Here is a 17,890-nt window from a genome sequence, read left to right on the forward strand (position 1 = left end):
GAGTTGTTGGATTCAAGGAAGGCGGCGAGCTGGCTGTTGACGGCTTTCTCAATGACTTTGGCGGGGAAAGGGAGGAGGGATATGGGTCGGTAGTTTTTAAGTTCAGAGGGGTCTGCTGTGGGTTTTTTCAGGAGGGCGCTGAGTTCGGCGTGTTTCCAGCTTTCTGGGAAGGTGGCAGAGTTGAACGAGCAGTTGATGACATCACGGAGATGGGGTGCGATGATGGAGTCAGCTTTGTTGAAGATGTGGTGGGGGCAGGGGTCGGTTGGCGAGCCAGAGTGGATTGAGTTCATTAGGCGGATGGTGTCTTCAGTGGTGATTGGGTTCCAGGCGCTAAGGTTGTTAGTTGGCGGAGTAGGATCTGAGGGGGGTGGGGAGGGTTGATCGCTGGGAGTGTTCTCGAAGCTGTTGTGGATGTCGGCAATTTTGTTGTAGAAGGAGGATAACGCATCGCATAGGTCTTGGGAGGGAGTGATGTCGTTAGATGCTGCAGTGGGGATGGTGAATTCTTTGACGATGTTGAAAAGTTCCTTGCTGTTGTGGGTGTTGTTGTCGAGACGATCCTTAAATGCGGATTTCTTGGCGGATCGAATCAGTTGGTGGTGTTTGCGGGTGGCTGCCTTGAGGGTGGCCATGTTGTCGGTGGTCGGGTTTTTTCTCCATGTTTTCTCCAGGGAGCGGCATAGCTTCTTGGATTTTTTAAGGTCATCATTGAACCAGGGAGCCTTTTTGCTGGCTGATTTGATCTGGTGCTTTTTCAGGGGTGCTAATTCGTCAGCGCTGTGGGTGATCCATTGCTTGAGATTGGTGGCCGCTTGGTTTGGGTCCAATGAGAGGGTGGGAGGGTTTTGGTTGAGTGATGTGAGGAGTTGGTCGGAGGTGATTTTGTTCCAGTATCTCCGAGGAATAGGTTGTGGGCGGTTGTGGGTCAGGGTGGTTTTGTAGCTGAAGTGAACACAGCTGTGGTCCGTCCAATGGAGAGCTGTGGTGCGATCGAAGGAAATGTGCTTGCTGGAGGTGAAGATAGGGTCAAGCGTTTGTCCGGCTACATAGGTGGGGGTGTCAACAAGTTGTTTGAGTCCGAGATCGGCCAGGTTGTCCAGAAGGGTGGAGTTGTTGCTGTCGTGTTTGTTTTCAAGGTGGTAGTTGAGGTCTCCTAAAATAATGTAGTTCTCGGAGGCGAGGGCATGTGGGCTAACGAAGTCAGTGATGTCATCGCTGAATTGAGTGCGGGTTCCTGGGGGCCTGTAGATGAGGGTGCCTCTAAGTGTGGTCCTAGGGTCGGTGTGGATCTGAAAGTGGAGATGTTCGGCGGTTGCAAGATTATCGTCGTAGCTGGTCGTGATTTTGATGGTGTTCCTATGGATGATGGCGATGCCTCCGCCTGTTTGGTAGGTGCGGTCTTTTCGGATAATCTTGTAGGCGTCCGGTATGGCTATGGCGATGTTGGGTGCTGATAATGTGTTCATCCATGTTTCTGTAAGGAAGGCGATGTCCGGTGACACAGTGTCGAGTAGGTCTCAGAGTTCAGTTGCGTGTCTGTGGACCGAGCGGATGTTCAGCAGGATGCACTTCAGGCGGTTAGAGTCGGAGCTGTGTATGGAGGGTGTGGATTTGGTGAGGGTCCTGAAGCAGTTGAACTTGCAGGAGAGGCAGGCGAATGGGCCGTGGGTACGTCCTGGGGTGGCTTCGCAGCACTGTGGTGTGCGTCCGGGGTTGAGGGCGAGGAGAGTTGCGGCATCATATGTGAATCTAGTGGATTGGGTGCGGCGGGGACCAGGAGGTCTGGCGCTGGGCGTGGTCCAGTCGCGGACGGGCGTAGACGGGCTTACCTTTGGCGCACCTTCGGCGCGCAAGTGGCGCGAACGCTGCGCGCAAATGCATCTGTCATAAGTGGAGGGGGGAGGGGCGAGGGAGGGTCCAGCAGGGAGGCGGGATCGGGCGGAGAGGACGGGCTCCGAGGCACAAACAACAAACAAAATGGCATCCAAGTGAAATTGGCAACAGGATGGGGCACACCGAGTGAATGGCGACTTAAACACACTCAATATGTATTAAAAACACTCGACAATGCGTTTAGCACTCAATCGCTATGCTAAGTAGCAGCTAGCAGAGACAACAGCTGGGCTTGCGCATGTAAAACCAGGATAGTGCTAAAATCGGCAAAGCGCTATTATTAAATAATATACACATGCTTGGGGCTTCTATTAATTCAGCGTTATGACAAGCAGCAAATTATTACAAAACGAGTATCACAGAGCAAAGCATCGAGTTCAGCAACGATACCACTGGAGCAGGGAGCGACTGCTTCTGAGAGCGTCAGGACGGTCAATTCAATTCAGACAATTCAACTGTTGCACAACTTAGGGTTTACGATCAACTACACAAAGTCGCACCTAGAGCCTTCGCACGGCATCAGTATCTAGGAGCTACCGTAAACATGTCTACAGCTCCTGCGTATCCCAGTCCAGCCAGGATACAGAGCATTAAAGCCAACCAACAAAAGCTGTTCCATATCAACCATCTAGCGATATTCTTAGCACTCAAAACTTTTCAACTTCAAGTACAGAACAAAGCTGTCTTAATCCGGACGGACAATATGACAGCGATGTACTATATACAAAAACAGGGGGAGACACATCTCTGCAACTGTCCCAGCTCGCACAGAACATTTGGAGATGGGCCATTCCTCAAAACATATATCTGTTAGCGGAACACCTTCCAGGGGTTCACAAGCAGATAGCGGATCTGTTAAGTCGGCAGTCACAACAGATTCACGAATGGGAGCTACATCCACAAGTTCTTCAGCAATTCTTCCAACAGTGGGGGCACCCACACATAGACCTGTTTGCCACCCACGCAAATGCGAAATGCCCAACCTTCGCCGCCAGGTTCCCACACCCACGGTCCAAGGGCAATGCAATATGGATGAACTGGTCAGGCAGATTTGCGTACGCTTTTCCGCCTCTCCCCCTCATTTCACTAGTGGTGCGCAAGCTCAAACAGTCTCTCAAGCTCGTACTAGTAGCTCCCACGTGGACACGCCAGCTGTGGTTCACCACACTACTAGACCTCTCCCTGGTTCTACATCAAAAGTTACAGCTCACACCCTCGCTGTTAACACAGAACCATGGAGAAATCAGACACCCAGACCCAAACCAACTGAATTTGGCGATCGGGCTCCTGAAGTTTTAGAGGTTGGTTATCTCAACCTACCACCAGACTGCATGAATATCATTAAAGAGGCCAGAAGACCTACTACTAGAGCGTGTTAAAAGATTTGTAATTTATTGCAAACATAATCACATTGATCCATTGGATGCCTCCATCCAAAATATAATTTGTTACCTTTTACATCTACAAAGGCCTAATTTGGCATACTCTTCCATACGCCTACATCTTGCAGCAATTGCAGCCTATTTACAAAACAGGCAACACCTGTCTCTTTTTAGGGTACCTGCAATCAAAGCATTCATGGGAGGATTAACCCCTTGTATGCTGATGACGAACCCCAGCCGTCATGCACTACGGTGCTCGTGTGCTGATGACGGCTGGGGTTCGTCATGGCCCGCCCCTGTTCATTTGTTTACCGCACAGCGGCGGAAACGGGCCAGCAGCGAAGGGGTTAAAGAGAATAATCCGTCCCAGACTGCCACCTTCTCCAGTATGCAACCTAAATCTTGTCTGCAATTTCTCACATGGAAAACTGCTTTCCTTGTTGCCATCACCTCTCTCAGAAGAGTAAGTGAAATACAAGCGTTCACTATACAAGAACCATTTTTTCAAATACATCCCAATAAAGTGGTTCTGAGATCTAATCCAACATTTCTACTGAAGGTTATCTCACCTTTTCACCTAAACCAATCTGTTGAGTTACCTGTGTTTTTCCAAAACCCAGACTCTGTAGCAGAAAGGGCCTTAAACATTTTAGATGTTAAAAGAGCTATACTACATAGATAGAACTAAATCCTTTAGAAAGACAAAACAATTGTGTGTATCTTTCTCTCCTCCATACAAAGGCAACCCTATCTCTAAAGGTGGGATTGCCAGGTGGATTGTAAAGTGTATGTAAATATGCTATCAAAAAGCTAAACGCACACTAACAGTTCCTCCTAGAGCACACTCCACTCGCAAACTAGGAGCCTCAATGGCTTTCTTAGGAAATATACCACTGGAGGACATATGTAAGGCAGCAACATGGTCTACACCACACACCTTCACTAAACACTATTGTGTTGACGTGCAAGCCAAGCAGCAAGCTGCAGTAGGCCAGGCTGTCCTTAGAACACTATTTCAGACTACTGCAATGGATACAAGCGACCACCGCTAGGGGAGACACTGCTGCACAATCGATGCATAGTGTACGATCTGCAGCTCATATGCCTCGAATGGAAAATGCTACTTACCAGTATGCATCTGTTCTTGGCATGTAGAGCTGCAGATTCATACACGCCCTCCCGCCTCCCCGGACTTGTATCCATTCCGGTTCTCATCTTACTTAGATGCACACACATGGACATTCTTTTTCTTACTGTATCTCTACTAACTCCATCATTTCCCATCATGGCGAAAAACTATCTAAGGATGGAGCCGATGCCCATGTGCAGTATTGTCCAAGGGAGGAGTCACCTATATCGTGACTACAAAGACATCTCCAAGAAGACAACAACATGCAATCATCCGAGCACAACACCAGGTGGCGATCTAATGCATAGTGTACGACTCTGCAGCTCTACATGCCAAGAACAGATGCATACTGGTAAGAAGCATTTTCCTTTCCTAGGCCTCCACCCCGTCAGCCAACCCCTTGCCTTCCCAAATCCGGCATCCCATGCAAAACCGAAAAAAATAAAACATTTAAGCCAATACCATAATTCTACTACTGCTGCTAGCGGACCAACCCCATCAACAATCGGAAGATAAACAAATAAAGTCTATATCAGCCTCGTACAGCTGGACCTCAAGGATCAAACAAGCTTAACTCGGCCTTTTTTTTCCCGCAATGTCCTTCAGATATTCTCCTGCTTTGATCTCCAACCGGGAAATCCACGTGGTGTCCTCAAATATTACTTTCAGCCTCGCCGGATTCGTAAGGTAAACTTGGGCACTTTGTTGAAAAGGGGAGATCAGTTGACGTAGCTGCCACCTGCGTTCAACTGTTGCATGGCCAAAGTCTGGTTTGGAAAATAACTTTATACCATTGACTTCCTTCTGAGAGTTTGGTCTGGCTTGATCATATACCAGCTGCCTCAAAAGAAAGTTTCCACAAAAAAAAAAACACCCTGGGTTTGTCATTTCAATATCGGCTGCCATCCCTTCGCAATTTTAGGTTGAACGGAAAAAGGTGCGCCCTCTGGATCTCTTGGTCCAAGTTCCAGCTGGACTCTGAGGGAAAGGCCGCACGGAGCAACTTGACTATATACCCTCTGGGGTCGTCTTCCCTCGACCCCTTCCGGGATCCCAAACAGCCTTAGGTTATTTCTCCACATTCTGTTCTCTTGGTCCTCCATCTTGGTCATCAGATCTGAGACAGGCAGCCTGGGATAAGCCTTGCTTGTTCACGCTAGCCATGCTAACTTCCAGAGACTCTGCCCGGGCTTCTACCATAGCAACTCGGTCACCAATATCTGTACAGATTTTATTTAGTTTCCTAATCCCACCCTGAAGTTTTTTAGAGGCCCCCTTTGTTGTCAGGGTATCAGATCGTGCTTTGTCCCGAAATTGTTTAATGGATTCCCGAATGGTAATCAAGGAAGGCTGGGCTGGGCTGGGCAGCCAGTTATCGTGTTTGGGCTCTCAACCGCCAGACGATTGGGTGAATCCACCATGGGGAATGGCCTTTGAGAGTCTGAATAATCCCATTTCAGCTGGGTCCGTCTTTTGCTCCTGATTTTCTTTTTTTGTAGAGAAGTCGTTGTTAACCCATTTTTTTAGTATATGGTTCGGTCTCCCCCCGGAGCCCACTTTGTATTGTGCTATTTACTGTTGATCTATTAATTATTGTGTGCCTTGTGCTCTAATCTTTTATAGAGGTTAGTAGAGTGTTTAGTAATAAATACATATATTTTATATATCTCTTATGTGGTTCTCCTTTCATTTGGTTATTCAGGAGGTTCTGATCTGGTAAAACAAGCTGATTTACATTCCTTCAAGACTTAGCCTGAAGTCTGCTCTCCATAGCTACCACTAGGATAGCTTTCATAAAGGTTATCTTTGACCTAATAATCAATAAGGGTTGTTTGGACTGGTACAGGGTGCCCACTTTAATTAGTGGACAGCATATACCAGGCCAACTTTTTACACTTTACCCAAGACCAAACAACAAACATTCACAATACTGTAATCAAAAATGAGACTTTAAAATGGTAGAAATAGCTCAGTTCAATGTAGATGGCAAATGCGACACTTTACTCTCCAAGTACCTTCGATGCGTCAAGCAATACAAACAAAAGGGTAGCAGGGAAGGTGAGGCGTTAGTTCCTTGCTTTGGGGGAGGTGATGTGTCCGTTCCTTACTTGAGAGGAGGTGGTGTCGGTTTCTTACTGTGATCCGGTGAGCTGCGACAAGATGGCACTGCGATGCTACAATCCAGTGTGTTGCGACAAATTGGCATCTTGATGCGATTCGTCAACGTTGGATGTGATGCGTGCATGCCCGACGGCTGTGCGGCGAACTCAGTAACTTCTGAGCCTCGACGGGCCCTGCGACATGCTTCTCTGGTGATGCGACGGCGGTGTCACGCTTCTCTGGTGATGCTATACGATTTCTTGTTGATGCAATCGCGAACAGCTGCAGTATCGGCACGCTTCTTCGGCGATGCGACGGCAACTGCTGCGACCACGACACGCTTTTCCTCGTTGCGTCGCGCTTCCAGCTCCCAGCGACTCGCAATATTCTCAGAGGGCCCAAACAACAGTAGGCACCTCTCTGCAGGCAGAATTGCTTTGATGCGATGCGACAATCTGGTGCGATGCGACAATTTGGCGAATTGATGCGATGCAACAACGTTGGATGTGATGCATGCACACCCGACAGCACTGGGGCGAACTCAGTAACTTCTGAGCCTCGACAGGTTCTGCAACACGCTTCTCTGGTGATGCGACAGCGACCTCTGTGGCGCCGACCCTCTTCCCTGGTGATGCTATGCGCTTTGTTGTTGATGCAACCGCAAACAGCTGCAGTGGCGGCACGCTTCGGCGATGCGACGGCAACTCCTGCGGCAGCGACACGCTTCTCCTTGTTGCGTCACGCTTCCAGCTCTCAGCGACTCGGTCTTCTCAGAGGGCCCAAACAACAGTAGACACCTCTCTGCAGGCAGAATTCCTCAGCAAGGGAATCCAGGGGAGCTGGTGGTGAAGTCTTGTATCCCTGAGACTTCAGGCAGGAGGCAAGTACAGTTCAAGATTGCAAAAGTACACACATAGTTCCTTTTCACCTTTCCTTGGCAATAAAGTAACCACTTCAGGCCCACAGCACAGGGGCAGTCTCCTGCTTGCAGCTTCCTTGGTTCTTCTCCTTGGTGAAGGTTCATTTTGATTCCCAGAAGTGATCTAAAGATCTTGGGTCTGGGCCCCAATATTTATATTACAAAATTCTTTGTCCTCTGAATGCAGAGGGTGCCTGTGTCCAGCCAAACCCAGTTCTGGGTGCACTCTGTCAGTGCACAACTTCATCCTTTGTCAGTGTGGGCCAGGGTCATCAGATGCACCACAGGAGGTGGAACCAGCATTGTGGAAGGCAGGCACAGGCCTATTCAGGCCCAGGTGCTACTCCTCCCACCACTCCAAATGTAGATGGGTCTATGCAGCCTTGTGCTGACTCACCCTGTCTCCTGGAGCCACCCCAGCCCCTGTCACTCACAAACCAGACATGGAATACTCAACCTAGCAGAGGCAGGCTTGGATGGTTAGGCAAAAAAATACCTACTTTCTAAAAGTGGTATTTTCAAACACAAAATGTTAAAACCAACTTCACTAAAAGATGTTTTTATCATTCTGAGTTCAGCCATACTAAACTCTAATTTCTACATTGTTCCCTGAGTCAATTAGGATTAAAAGATGTTATAATCAAACTTACCATTCTGGCCTATGGGAACAGGTAGCCTTGCAATAGTGAAAAACAAAATTGGCTGTAATTGACTATTAGGACATGCCACACACATCCAGGCATGTCCTACCTTTTACATACAATGCATCCTGCCAATGGGGTTACCATGGGCCAACCTTAGGCGGACTAACATGTAGAAAAGGGAAGGTTTAGGGACTGGCAAGTGTGTGCACTTGCCTAGTCGACATGGCAGCCCCAGGCTGCACACAGGCTCTGCAATGGCAGGCCAGAGTCACATTTTACAAGCTGCTTCTGTTGGTGGCACAACCAGTGCTGCAAGCCCGCCAGCAGCATTTTATTTACAGGCCCTGGGCACACATGGTGCACTAGGGTCTGACAAGTAAATCAAATAAGCCAATCATGGAGTCACTCTTCCATTACAACGAGTTACAATAGGGAGCATATGCACTTTAGCACTGATCAGCAGTGGTAAAGTGCCCAGTGTCAGAAAACCACCAACAGGTCAGAATAAATACAGGAGGAAGGCAAAAGGTTCAGGGATGACCCTGCAAAAAGGGCCAAGTCCAACACAAAGTGATCCACATTCAAAATTACAAAATTGGGGGTATAAGAAGCCTCCATGGAAGCACCCTTGATTTGTAGAAAAAAATTCGCCATCTAATTCAAAATAATTGAGTCAAGGAAGTAGTCAAAACCTCAATAATGAAGGTTGATGACTAGGAAATATTCTAAGGTAAGGAATCTGTGATTAGATAGTTCCACCAGATAAGGCGTTACTGAAGGTAAGTAACATATTCTTCAAAATGCCACATGAGCACCAGAACAAAGAAAAGTGAGATGTGTGCTAATTTGGGTAAGCAGAATTTTTCTAAGTTGCGTGACAATTCCAAATACTAACAAGGCACTAGCCCTGAAGAATTCCTTTATGTCCTCAGTGGTAACGGATTAGACAGAACCATGCTAACTATATAGAGAGATAGATAGCGTCCTAAAAATCCTGAATCGTCCTTTTAAACTTGTGGAAGTCTAGAAGAATTTAAATTAATGCCCACCTCTGCAAAGTCTTAAAATTCAAGAATGGCACTGTACTCCCAAACAGAATTGTTTAAATAAACGAATCTAATGAGAAAACCATAATCTAAATTAGGCCCATCTTAGACTTGTGTTATTGTTGAGTAGCTGCACTATAAGGAAACATACCACCTTGTGTGAGAGAAGGATTTCATATTTTTTTATGATCTACATTATGAGCAACGTACTTAAGTAGGTTAACTTCCTACCACATAGAACTACTTTGGTCTCCCCTGCCCTCAATCCACGGGTTATAGGTTTCATTTGTTTTACTATAGTAGTACAAAGTCACTGGAACCTTTTCATTGAGCCAGTAAGGATCATATTTTACTGCAATATGCATTTAAGCTAAAAGACTATATTATTGTAAATATGTAGGTAATGGTTATTTGTGTTTTATTTTCTTTAAAGTAGTGACCTGTTTTCTTCTTGTTATTTTTTGTGGTATGCAATAAAAAAATAACCATAGCACTGCTTGGCCTCTTTAGACCTGTTGCCTTTTTTCTGTTTAAGATTCAACACACCTTAATTAAATCTGTTTTATTTTGGGGTCTGGAGGTTTATTACACCAAATGTGACTGAACAAATTTAAGCAAGAATTCCCAGTAAATTGAAGTAGTAATACAAAGCCCTTATACTGTCTTGAATATTCATATAACGTTTTCTACCCAGAGATGCTTTTGCTAGTTACTTAGGAATCATTAAGATGTGTAAATATGTAATTTAGCAAACTAACCACAGACTAAAGTGAGGACTTGACAGAAATAAGTATTTTAATTATACATGTCTTTTAATTCTACATCCCCTTGCTTCCAGGAGAATCCCAGTGAGGATGATGCTTCAATCGTTGACAAGATTTTTTCCTCACGGATAATGAAAAAAGAAGTATGTACTTCAATTGAATTCATTTATTTGCTGTTTTTCTGCTTTTGTAATTTTGTAAACAGTTGGAGTGTGCAAACACATTAACCTTTTATCTTTTAGACTTCTTCTGGAATTCTGATAGAAGAAGAAGAATTTTACGTGAAGTACAAGAACTAGTAAGTGCTTTGATTAAACATGCATAACAATCTGAATGCCCAGTGGTGTTTACTAAGTTATCCTTTTGATGAAAAATAATGCATTCTAATCTTGTGGTACTTTGCATACATTCCTTTCTATTTCCATATAACCTTTTTTTTCTACTTGGAATGTACTTAGCTGTCTATAACAGAACAGTAGGCAAATAAAAGCTCAACACAAACAAATACTTGAGATTTTTATACTAACCACTGTTAATTCCCAGTTCAGACTTGAAAAGGATAGTCTTCAAAATATACCGTCTCACTCTTAATGTATCAAGGCTTTCTTCATCATTGGTGATCTCTCCCACTGAGGTAGGAACATTGCCACTCTAGCGGATTCAACCGAGGGTAAGAAATGCCATGGGAGTTCTTATAAATATTGTTTCAGAACAAATACTTGGGTCCTGTTTAAAGCAAAAATCGTTAAAAATACCTATGGGTTCCTTTATTATTAAGTGGCTCTGGTATATTAAGTATTTTTCCTGAAACAAGATTTATACGAACTCCTAGGGCATTTCTTTCCCTTGGTTGAGTCTGCTGGAGTGTCCATGTTCCTACTTCAGTGTGAGAGGTTGCGAATGATGAAGCATGCCTTGATATGTTAAGGGTTAAACTACCTCTCAAATAGCTTTTGATGACCCTATCCCCTTAAGTCTAAGCTGTGAATTAACAGTGGTGACTATAAAAACTTTAAGTATTTTTTTATGTTGATTTCTTTTAGCTAGGAGGATATACTCTAGGATTCCCCTCCATTTCTCTGTCACAGGGATTGATTGGGAGGCAAATAAAAGCTTCATTACTGTGTCCCTGTGTTATTTTATGTGTACTTGTTGGTTTCAGGGCGTACATCTTGTTTTTGTTTTGGTGAATATTTGGATTAGTTCTGGGAAGCTGTGACTATTTCTGATTCCCAGGCATTCTTGTATGTGCAGTCACTTGTGTATGGATAAATGTACACACACGGTTCTGGGAAAATGCTACAATGCATTTGTACCTATTAACTGTGAGGTTATATTTTGCTGACATTATTCACACTGCATGTTCTGGGGGAATTGCTCTTAAAAACAAAACTGCTTTGGGGGGAACTTTACTTCATTTGCTGCTACTTGTTTATTCTATATTCTGCTGCTACTTGTTTTTATGTAATGTAATTTTTATGTAGAGTGTTATACTCCTTTTAATCTTTATCGGGACTCGCTTGGTCCCATGCGGCCATTTTGAGTGCCCCAAGCTCTGATTGCGGTCAGCGCTCCACTCGTTGCACGCCGCCCGGCCACAGCCTTTACTTAATGGCCATAGGTCGGACGTGCAGCGGACGCGCCGATGGCGCGCAAAATGGCAAGCCCGTCTGCGCCCGTCTGATACGCACGGCACCAGGGGCCACAAACACTGCCCTAATATTAGTTCCTCCTGTACAGATAATCCAATATTCATCAGAGCAACTGTTGGATCTTCTTGGTAAGCACCACCCTGATTGTAGGCTACTTCATCCTATAGATGACATTAAGACTGATTCATGTTGTAATTTTACCTTCTGCACAAGACCCTCCAGTGAATCAAATAGTGTAATCATAGACAGTGCTCCCTTTCAGCACGATCACTCTTTCCCAAGGCTGTAAATCCTCTAACAAAGTCTTTATCTTTTGGAACATTAATTGTCGATCCCTCCCCAAACATAAGGAGGATATTTTTAATCTATTAAGCAGTAAAGAACCAGACACAATTTTTCAACTGAAACAAGGTTACACACAAGCTCAGGACCAGAAGTGGCCACTACTCTACCAGCTAATTATGCTATAATCAGAAAAAACAGAAATCCAAGGGATGAAGGAGGCATTGCATTAATCTTTCATAAATCTTACTCATGCAAATTTGAGGATCTGCCTCTTGCTGGTTGTGAAGCAGCTTTATTCAAACTTACTCTGACTTATCAATTTACTTTCTCTGGTATGCTGGTTTATCGGCCCCCAGGGCCGTCCGGTCCTTGGGCGGCATCACTCCCAGACTTAATTGCTCCCTACCTACTTAAAATGGCTAACTTCACCATTTTAGCTGATCTAAATCTTCATCTTAATAATACTGAGTAGACAAAAAGCAGTCAATTGATCTTGGATCTGGCTGCAATGAATCTACTGCTTTGTACTAGTGGCCCGACACATACGGCAGGCCACCTATTAGATCCCATATTTTCCAATTTATCTCACATTGTATGCTCCTGCTCTTCCCTTATGCTGGTCAGATCACCATGCGGTCAAGTTTCACTGTACAGTCCCAGTGAATTTGTTTACACCTGCATCTGGGTCACAATCACAATCCAGAAATTGAGTAAAATTGGATATAGAAGCCTTTAATCAAATCCTGTCCAACAGTGCTCCTATTATTGATTCAATATAGATTTCTTTTTTGGAAACTATATACAGTTGGATTTCTAATGCAATTGATCATCGTCCCCCCGCACCTTGGTTTACGGAACAACTAAACATTGAAAAAAGCAAATGCTAAGCTTTGGAAAGATGTTGGAGGAAAAATGATTCATCGGAGTCTAAAATGACATATAAAATCACTAAAAAAATACCACGCTCTATGTAAATTAGCTTGAGCGGAAATTTTCCTCCACTATTTCCAATGCACTGAATTGTTCACGTACTCTGTTTACAATGGTTAAAAAAAATAGCTGGTTCAGATACACAGCCCACTTCTCCTATTCTAGATGAATTACAATGCAACACTCTTGTTAATTTTTTAAAAAAATAAAGTGGAGCAAACATACCTGACACTTGATAAAATTAGACCAACTGCTCCTATTCAGTCAGTTTCCTCCCCTGAGCTCACTTCTACGGCCGATTCTTCCACTAAATTGGAAACGTGGGCACCTTTTAATATTAATTCTTTAAAAAAAATCTTAGGCAGCATTAAATCTGGGTCTCCCTGTGATCTTCTTCCTGCTCCAGTACTTCAGCAACTTGAGTTGCCATCCATGAAAATTGTTATGGAGCTATTTAATGCTGCGCTCCAAGAGGCCATGGTCCCGCCTGATTGGAAACATGCCATGATCCTCCCACTTTTAAAAAAGGCTAATGCGGATCCTGCCCAGTCATCCAATTTTAGAGCTATTTCCCTACTTATATGTTTTTCCAGGATTTTGGAAAAAATTGGAAATTTACAATTAGGGCTCACGGTTTTATGGTATTTTTTGTTGTTGACATTTCCATCTGTATTTATCCATATTTATTTTTTGTTAATTGTATCTGTATTTATCCATATTTAATTTGCGTTTTGTGGAAAAATTAAGCTGAAATTAGTACATTTCCACATTTATTCAACCGCTAAATATGCACTCATGCTTGAACCCCTGTCAGACGAACAACCGCAGAAGATTAATCAATGCACTTATATGAAAATATGCACATTTCAGTATCCACCTTGTGCATTTCTACTGGTGTTAAAGCCTCCTTACTAAAATTCCTTTTTTTAATCTCCATATCTATCAATTCACACAGCTATTGGCCTTGGAGTCATGGCAGACTGTATTTAGAATTTCTCAAAAAGCAACCAATTTCCGTTTTCATCCACATTTAAAAATAAATTCAGAGAAGAAAATAAATGTTTTCTTTGTGTATTTATCTGTAAAAATCTGTAAACACGGAAAACAGGGAGCCCTATTTACAATTAACTAAGTTTATTGAATCTTCTAACTTCTTACACTCTTCTCAGTCAGGCTTCAGAGCGAGTTTCTGGAACGAGACGAATCTTCTTGGAATTACTGAAATGCTACGGCAACGTGTGGATACAGGAAACACAGTGGCCCTCATATTGCTAGACTTGAGTGCCTCATTTGACACGGTGTCTCACACCGTGCTAATTAAATCCTTGCAGTCTCTTTGCATTACAGGCACAGCACTTGGCTGGCTGTCTTCTTTCTTATCCAAGCGGACGTTTCAAGTTTTTTCATCTAGGGCTACCTCTAAAATCCATTCTTCTCCTTAAGAGGTACCTCAAGGGTCTATTCGAAGTCCTCTTCTGTTTAATGTGTATGTACAACCTTTGACAGTGATTGCAGAAGAGTCTGGGCTGTCTCTTTTCTTACGCCAACAACACCAAAATCATTTTTTCCCTTTCTGCGAAAAAGCTGCTTGGACCATCAACTCTTCAAGTGGGTTTGAGTAACATTGCATCTTGGATGCAAACCAATCTACTCAAACTCAATGGCGAAAAAACTGAGGTCCTTATTCTAGGGAAAAAATAAAAACCTTTGGAGCCCCCAACATTGGCCCAGCGTAATGGGTCCTCTACCTTTGCCCACCTCTCAAGTCCGCAACCTGGGATTTATCATTGAAAATAAATTATCCATGAAGCAACAAGCGGTAAAAACTGCAGCCACCTGCTTCACCATTTTAAAATGGTTGAAGAAATTATCTGGATGCTCCCTAGTGCTACCCAAAAGACGTAGTCCAAGCACTTGTAACATCTAGACTGGACTATGGGAATATATTCTTTATTTGGGAGCAAATAGGGATGTGTTATGTAAGCTTCAGGTGGTACAGAATTCTGCAGCCAGATTGTTTTGCAAAATCACAAGAATGTCTTCTACCTACAGTGCCTTGAGAGATCTGCACTGGCTTAGATTTGAAAATCGTGCCAAGTTTAAAGCTCTGAACTATATGTTCAAGATCAAGGCAGGTACTGCTCCTCAATACCTGCAAAATGTAGTCCATCCTTACCAGCCCTCTCGCGCTCCACGACTCAGGAAAAATTTGTGGTTCCTAGGGTCAAACTCACAAGAATGGGTGTCGCTCTTTTTCCTATCTTGGCCCACTCTTATGGAATTGTCTCCCCATAGTGATCCGAAAGAAACACTCCACACGAATTTCCGTAAATTACTAAAAACCTAGTTGTTTAATCCATAATCTTTCATTTCTTTTGGTTCCTTCAGGTCTGCGCTGGGAAACCCTTTTTGGGTAGCTGTGCGCATTATAACATTATTTTCACATAACTATTGTTTCTACTAAAGATTTTTTTAAATAAAGGGCCAACTCCTACACCTCCCAATTTTTAAGGATATTCTCTCCCAATTTCCTTTGAAGATGGATTTCCCAATTTATACAACTGTAATGCCTAAAAGCAGACCCTCCAGAAAAATAAGAGCTTTTGTAAAAATCCTGTGGTTTCTTTTTTACCAAAAGCCCCTGCAAAATCATTTAAAAAAACGTAAAAGCTTATATTATCCTTATTTTATTGACTTGTACTGTCCCGCTGGGTCAATTAAAGGAGGGTGGGCAGGGGAACTTTTTATAATTAATTTTCCTTTCTGCTCTCCCCCACCCACCTGCACCTAGCAGTCTTCCTACTTTACTTTTCAGGCTCCCCCGATCCACCCAACCATCCTTTCACATTTCTCCCAACGCCCCATCACCATTCCCAGCATCACCGAGCAGTGTGAAATGCATGGCTGCAAAGCCCCCTCCTCGAACTTACAATAAGGCAGGAGGAAAGGTACAGGGGGGGCACATTAACAGCTTCCTCTATCATCATTTAGGAGACACTGGGATACATATGTGTCTCAATAGTGCCAGAGAAAGAGTACATTTTAAACTGTATTCTGCACTCTTTCTGCATCCGACAACTCATTATCCAGATCGCGCTTGCTGGTTGGGCTGCCGTATGTTTGTGACGGGAAAAGGTTGTGCATGTCGCAAAAATAATGAAAAATGTGCTTTTTTACTGCTATTTTCTTGTTTTGCGTCAACAAAATTTGACAATTCAGGCCTCAATGTCCTGGGGGTTTGTTCAATATAGAGAACTACTATGAATGTGAAATATTTACATCCAAGCCATCAGAAGAGATATGTTTTATTCTATTTCTGAATGTCTTCACATGTTCATTCATTCTTGCCCATCGTACACATTCTTCCACAGTGTGCCTGCTTTGGTTAGAAATGAAAAATTGACTGCCCCACCAGGACTCTTCCAGTGGCAGTCAGAATAATCAGATGTTCCCTCTGGGTCTTAAATGCCTTTATGTAGAATATATTTGCTATCCTCTCTTCTAGTATTCTTGTTTGTAACCATGTCTACCAAGGCTAATGTTTTAATTTTAACTTGGATTATTGATTACTTCATACAGTGTCCTCAAAGTAAGCTAGAAGTGTGCAATATTAAAAAGGTTGTTGGCTGCCCTTTTGGAGTTTCAGCTGATTACAATCTCTTCAAGAGTTACATGCTCGGCAATAGATCGCTTTCTAGTGGTTGGGTTCAAAAGTTTTAATTTCTCAACTTTTTTTCCTTGATGGCTGCTGACCTGGGTAGAGCCTCTATGGCTCACTGTGATATTGAATGTAAAGCTACAATGAACCCCCCCCCCCCATCCCCCCTCCCCCCCAAGTATCGTCTATTTTACCCTTTTTTTCCACCAATGGGTTGGAAGTTGAATGGAGAAAGCTTGCTAATAAGTAGTCCAAAAGGTTAATTGGATTCTGATTACTTGCAGACCTTTGACACAGTCTGAAAGTGTTACATACTAGAGATATGTGGTGGTAGTATCCCTGCGACTCCTCAGTGCCATTTTGTAGCAAGAGCATGATCTTTTTGTAGCATTATTACGATCATTCTGCTTAATTGCCACAAAGTTTGCTTCTAAAAATGAACACCCGGTATGCATGTTTTGCCTATCAAGGAACTACATCTCAGAAGACTGGTATGCCCATTCATTTTTAAAACGAAAAAAACTCTAGTGCTCAGGGACAAAATATTGCTTGTGCACTGGACTGCATGTGGACATGTCGGCGCTGTCAGAACTTACGAAGGATGCTCCATCTATGAAATGTGATCCTCTGAAGCGGTTACATGCAGCTAAGAGGCTCACAGAGAGCACAATTTTGAATCAGACCTCAAAAAAGCCCTGTTCCCAAAAGGTAAGGGCTCATGGATAATATCAGAGGCCAGATCCATATCTCCAGTGCCTGACAGTAAAAGGCTTTCGAAACTCTTAAAGTATAAAGGTAGCCAAGCCTTTGATATAAATGATGATATTGAACACTTTGAGAGATAAAGAAAGTTTCCGTAAGGACAAACACTCATGCCAAGGAGGTTTTCAATTTGTCGTATGCTAAGGAGCCCAAAGATAATGTCACAGTGTTTTGCCTGAGTGCATTGGCTTGATTTCAGGTGATCAAGTCAAGAGGAGCAACACAGAGATAAAACGCCTTCTGATGGTTTCATCATCAAGAAGAAAAAGAGGGCACTTGAGATATCAAATTTTAATTTAATTAAAAAGAAGAAATTGAGTAATTCATGGCTGCTCACTAAAGAGACAAAACACCAAAGCCAGTAGGCATAAAGAGACCTAGGGAGGAAATGGAACAATCTGAACCAATGGGCAAAAATAAAACAATTGTAACACAGAGCCTGAGCATGAAACCGAACAAATGGGCAGGGAAGAAAATTGTCCCATAAAAAGAATTTAGAACAGATGGGAGACAGTGTATGACTCTCACAAAAAGAGCATGCAATTATGGGATGCTATTGATGCAGAGACTGCACAGGATGAGGTTGGCATGTATACCTCAAGGTCATCTCTCCAAGATGACATTTTCTTGTATTATGAGGTGTGGCATGATGAGACAGGTTTCCTACTAGAGAACTTAAGTGCTCTGCAAATGAATAAACAGCTTGTGCCAGTTCTACCTAAT

At 43.4% G+C, this 17,890-nt stretch overlaps 1 protein-coding gene across 5 annotated transcripts in view; it reads left to right on the forward strand.

Moving 5' to 3' along the window:
• Positions 1-17,890, forward strand: part of CHD9 (chromodomain helicase DNA binding protein 9) — a 2,197,083-nt gene that overhangs the window by 547,034 nt on the left and 1,632,159 nt on the right. For all 5 annotated transcript variants that reach the window (XM_086945174.1, XM_086945175.1, XM_086945176.1 and 2 more), the window contains 2 exons: positions 9,955-10,023; positions 10,123-10,178. In XM_086945174.1, the coding sequence (XP_086801300.1) occupies positions 9,955-10,023; positions 10,123-10,178 (125 nt within the window). The remainder of the gene's footprint in view (positions 1-9,954; positions 10,024-10,122; positions 10,179-17,890) is intronic.

This window comes from Lissotriton vulgaris, chromosome 12, assembly GCF_964263255.1.
Source record: "Lissotriton vulgaris chromosome 12, aLisVul1.2, whole genome shotgun sequence".
Classification (NCBI taxonomy): Eukaryota; Metazoa; Chordata; class Amphibia; order Caudata; family Salamandridae; genus Lissotriton; species Lissotriton vulgaris.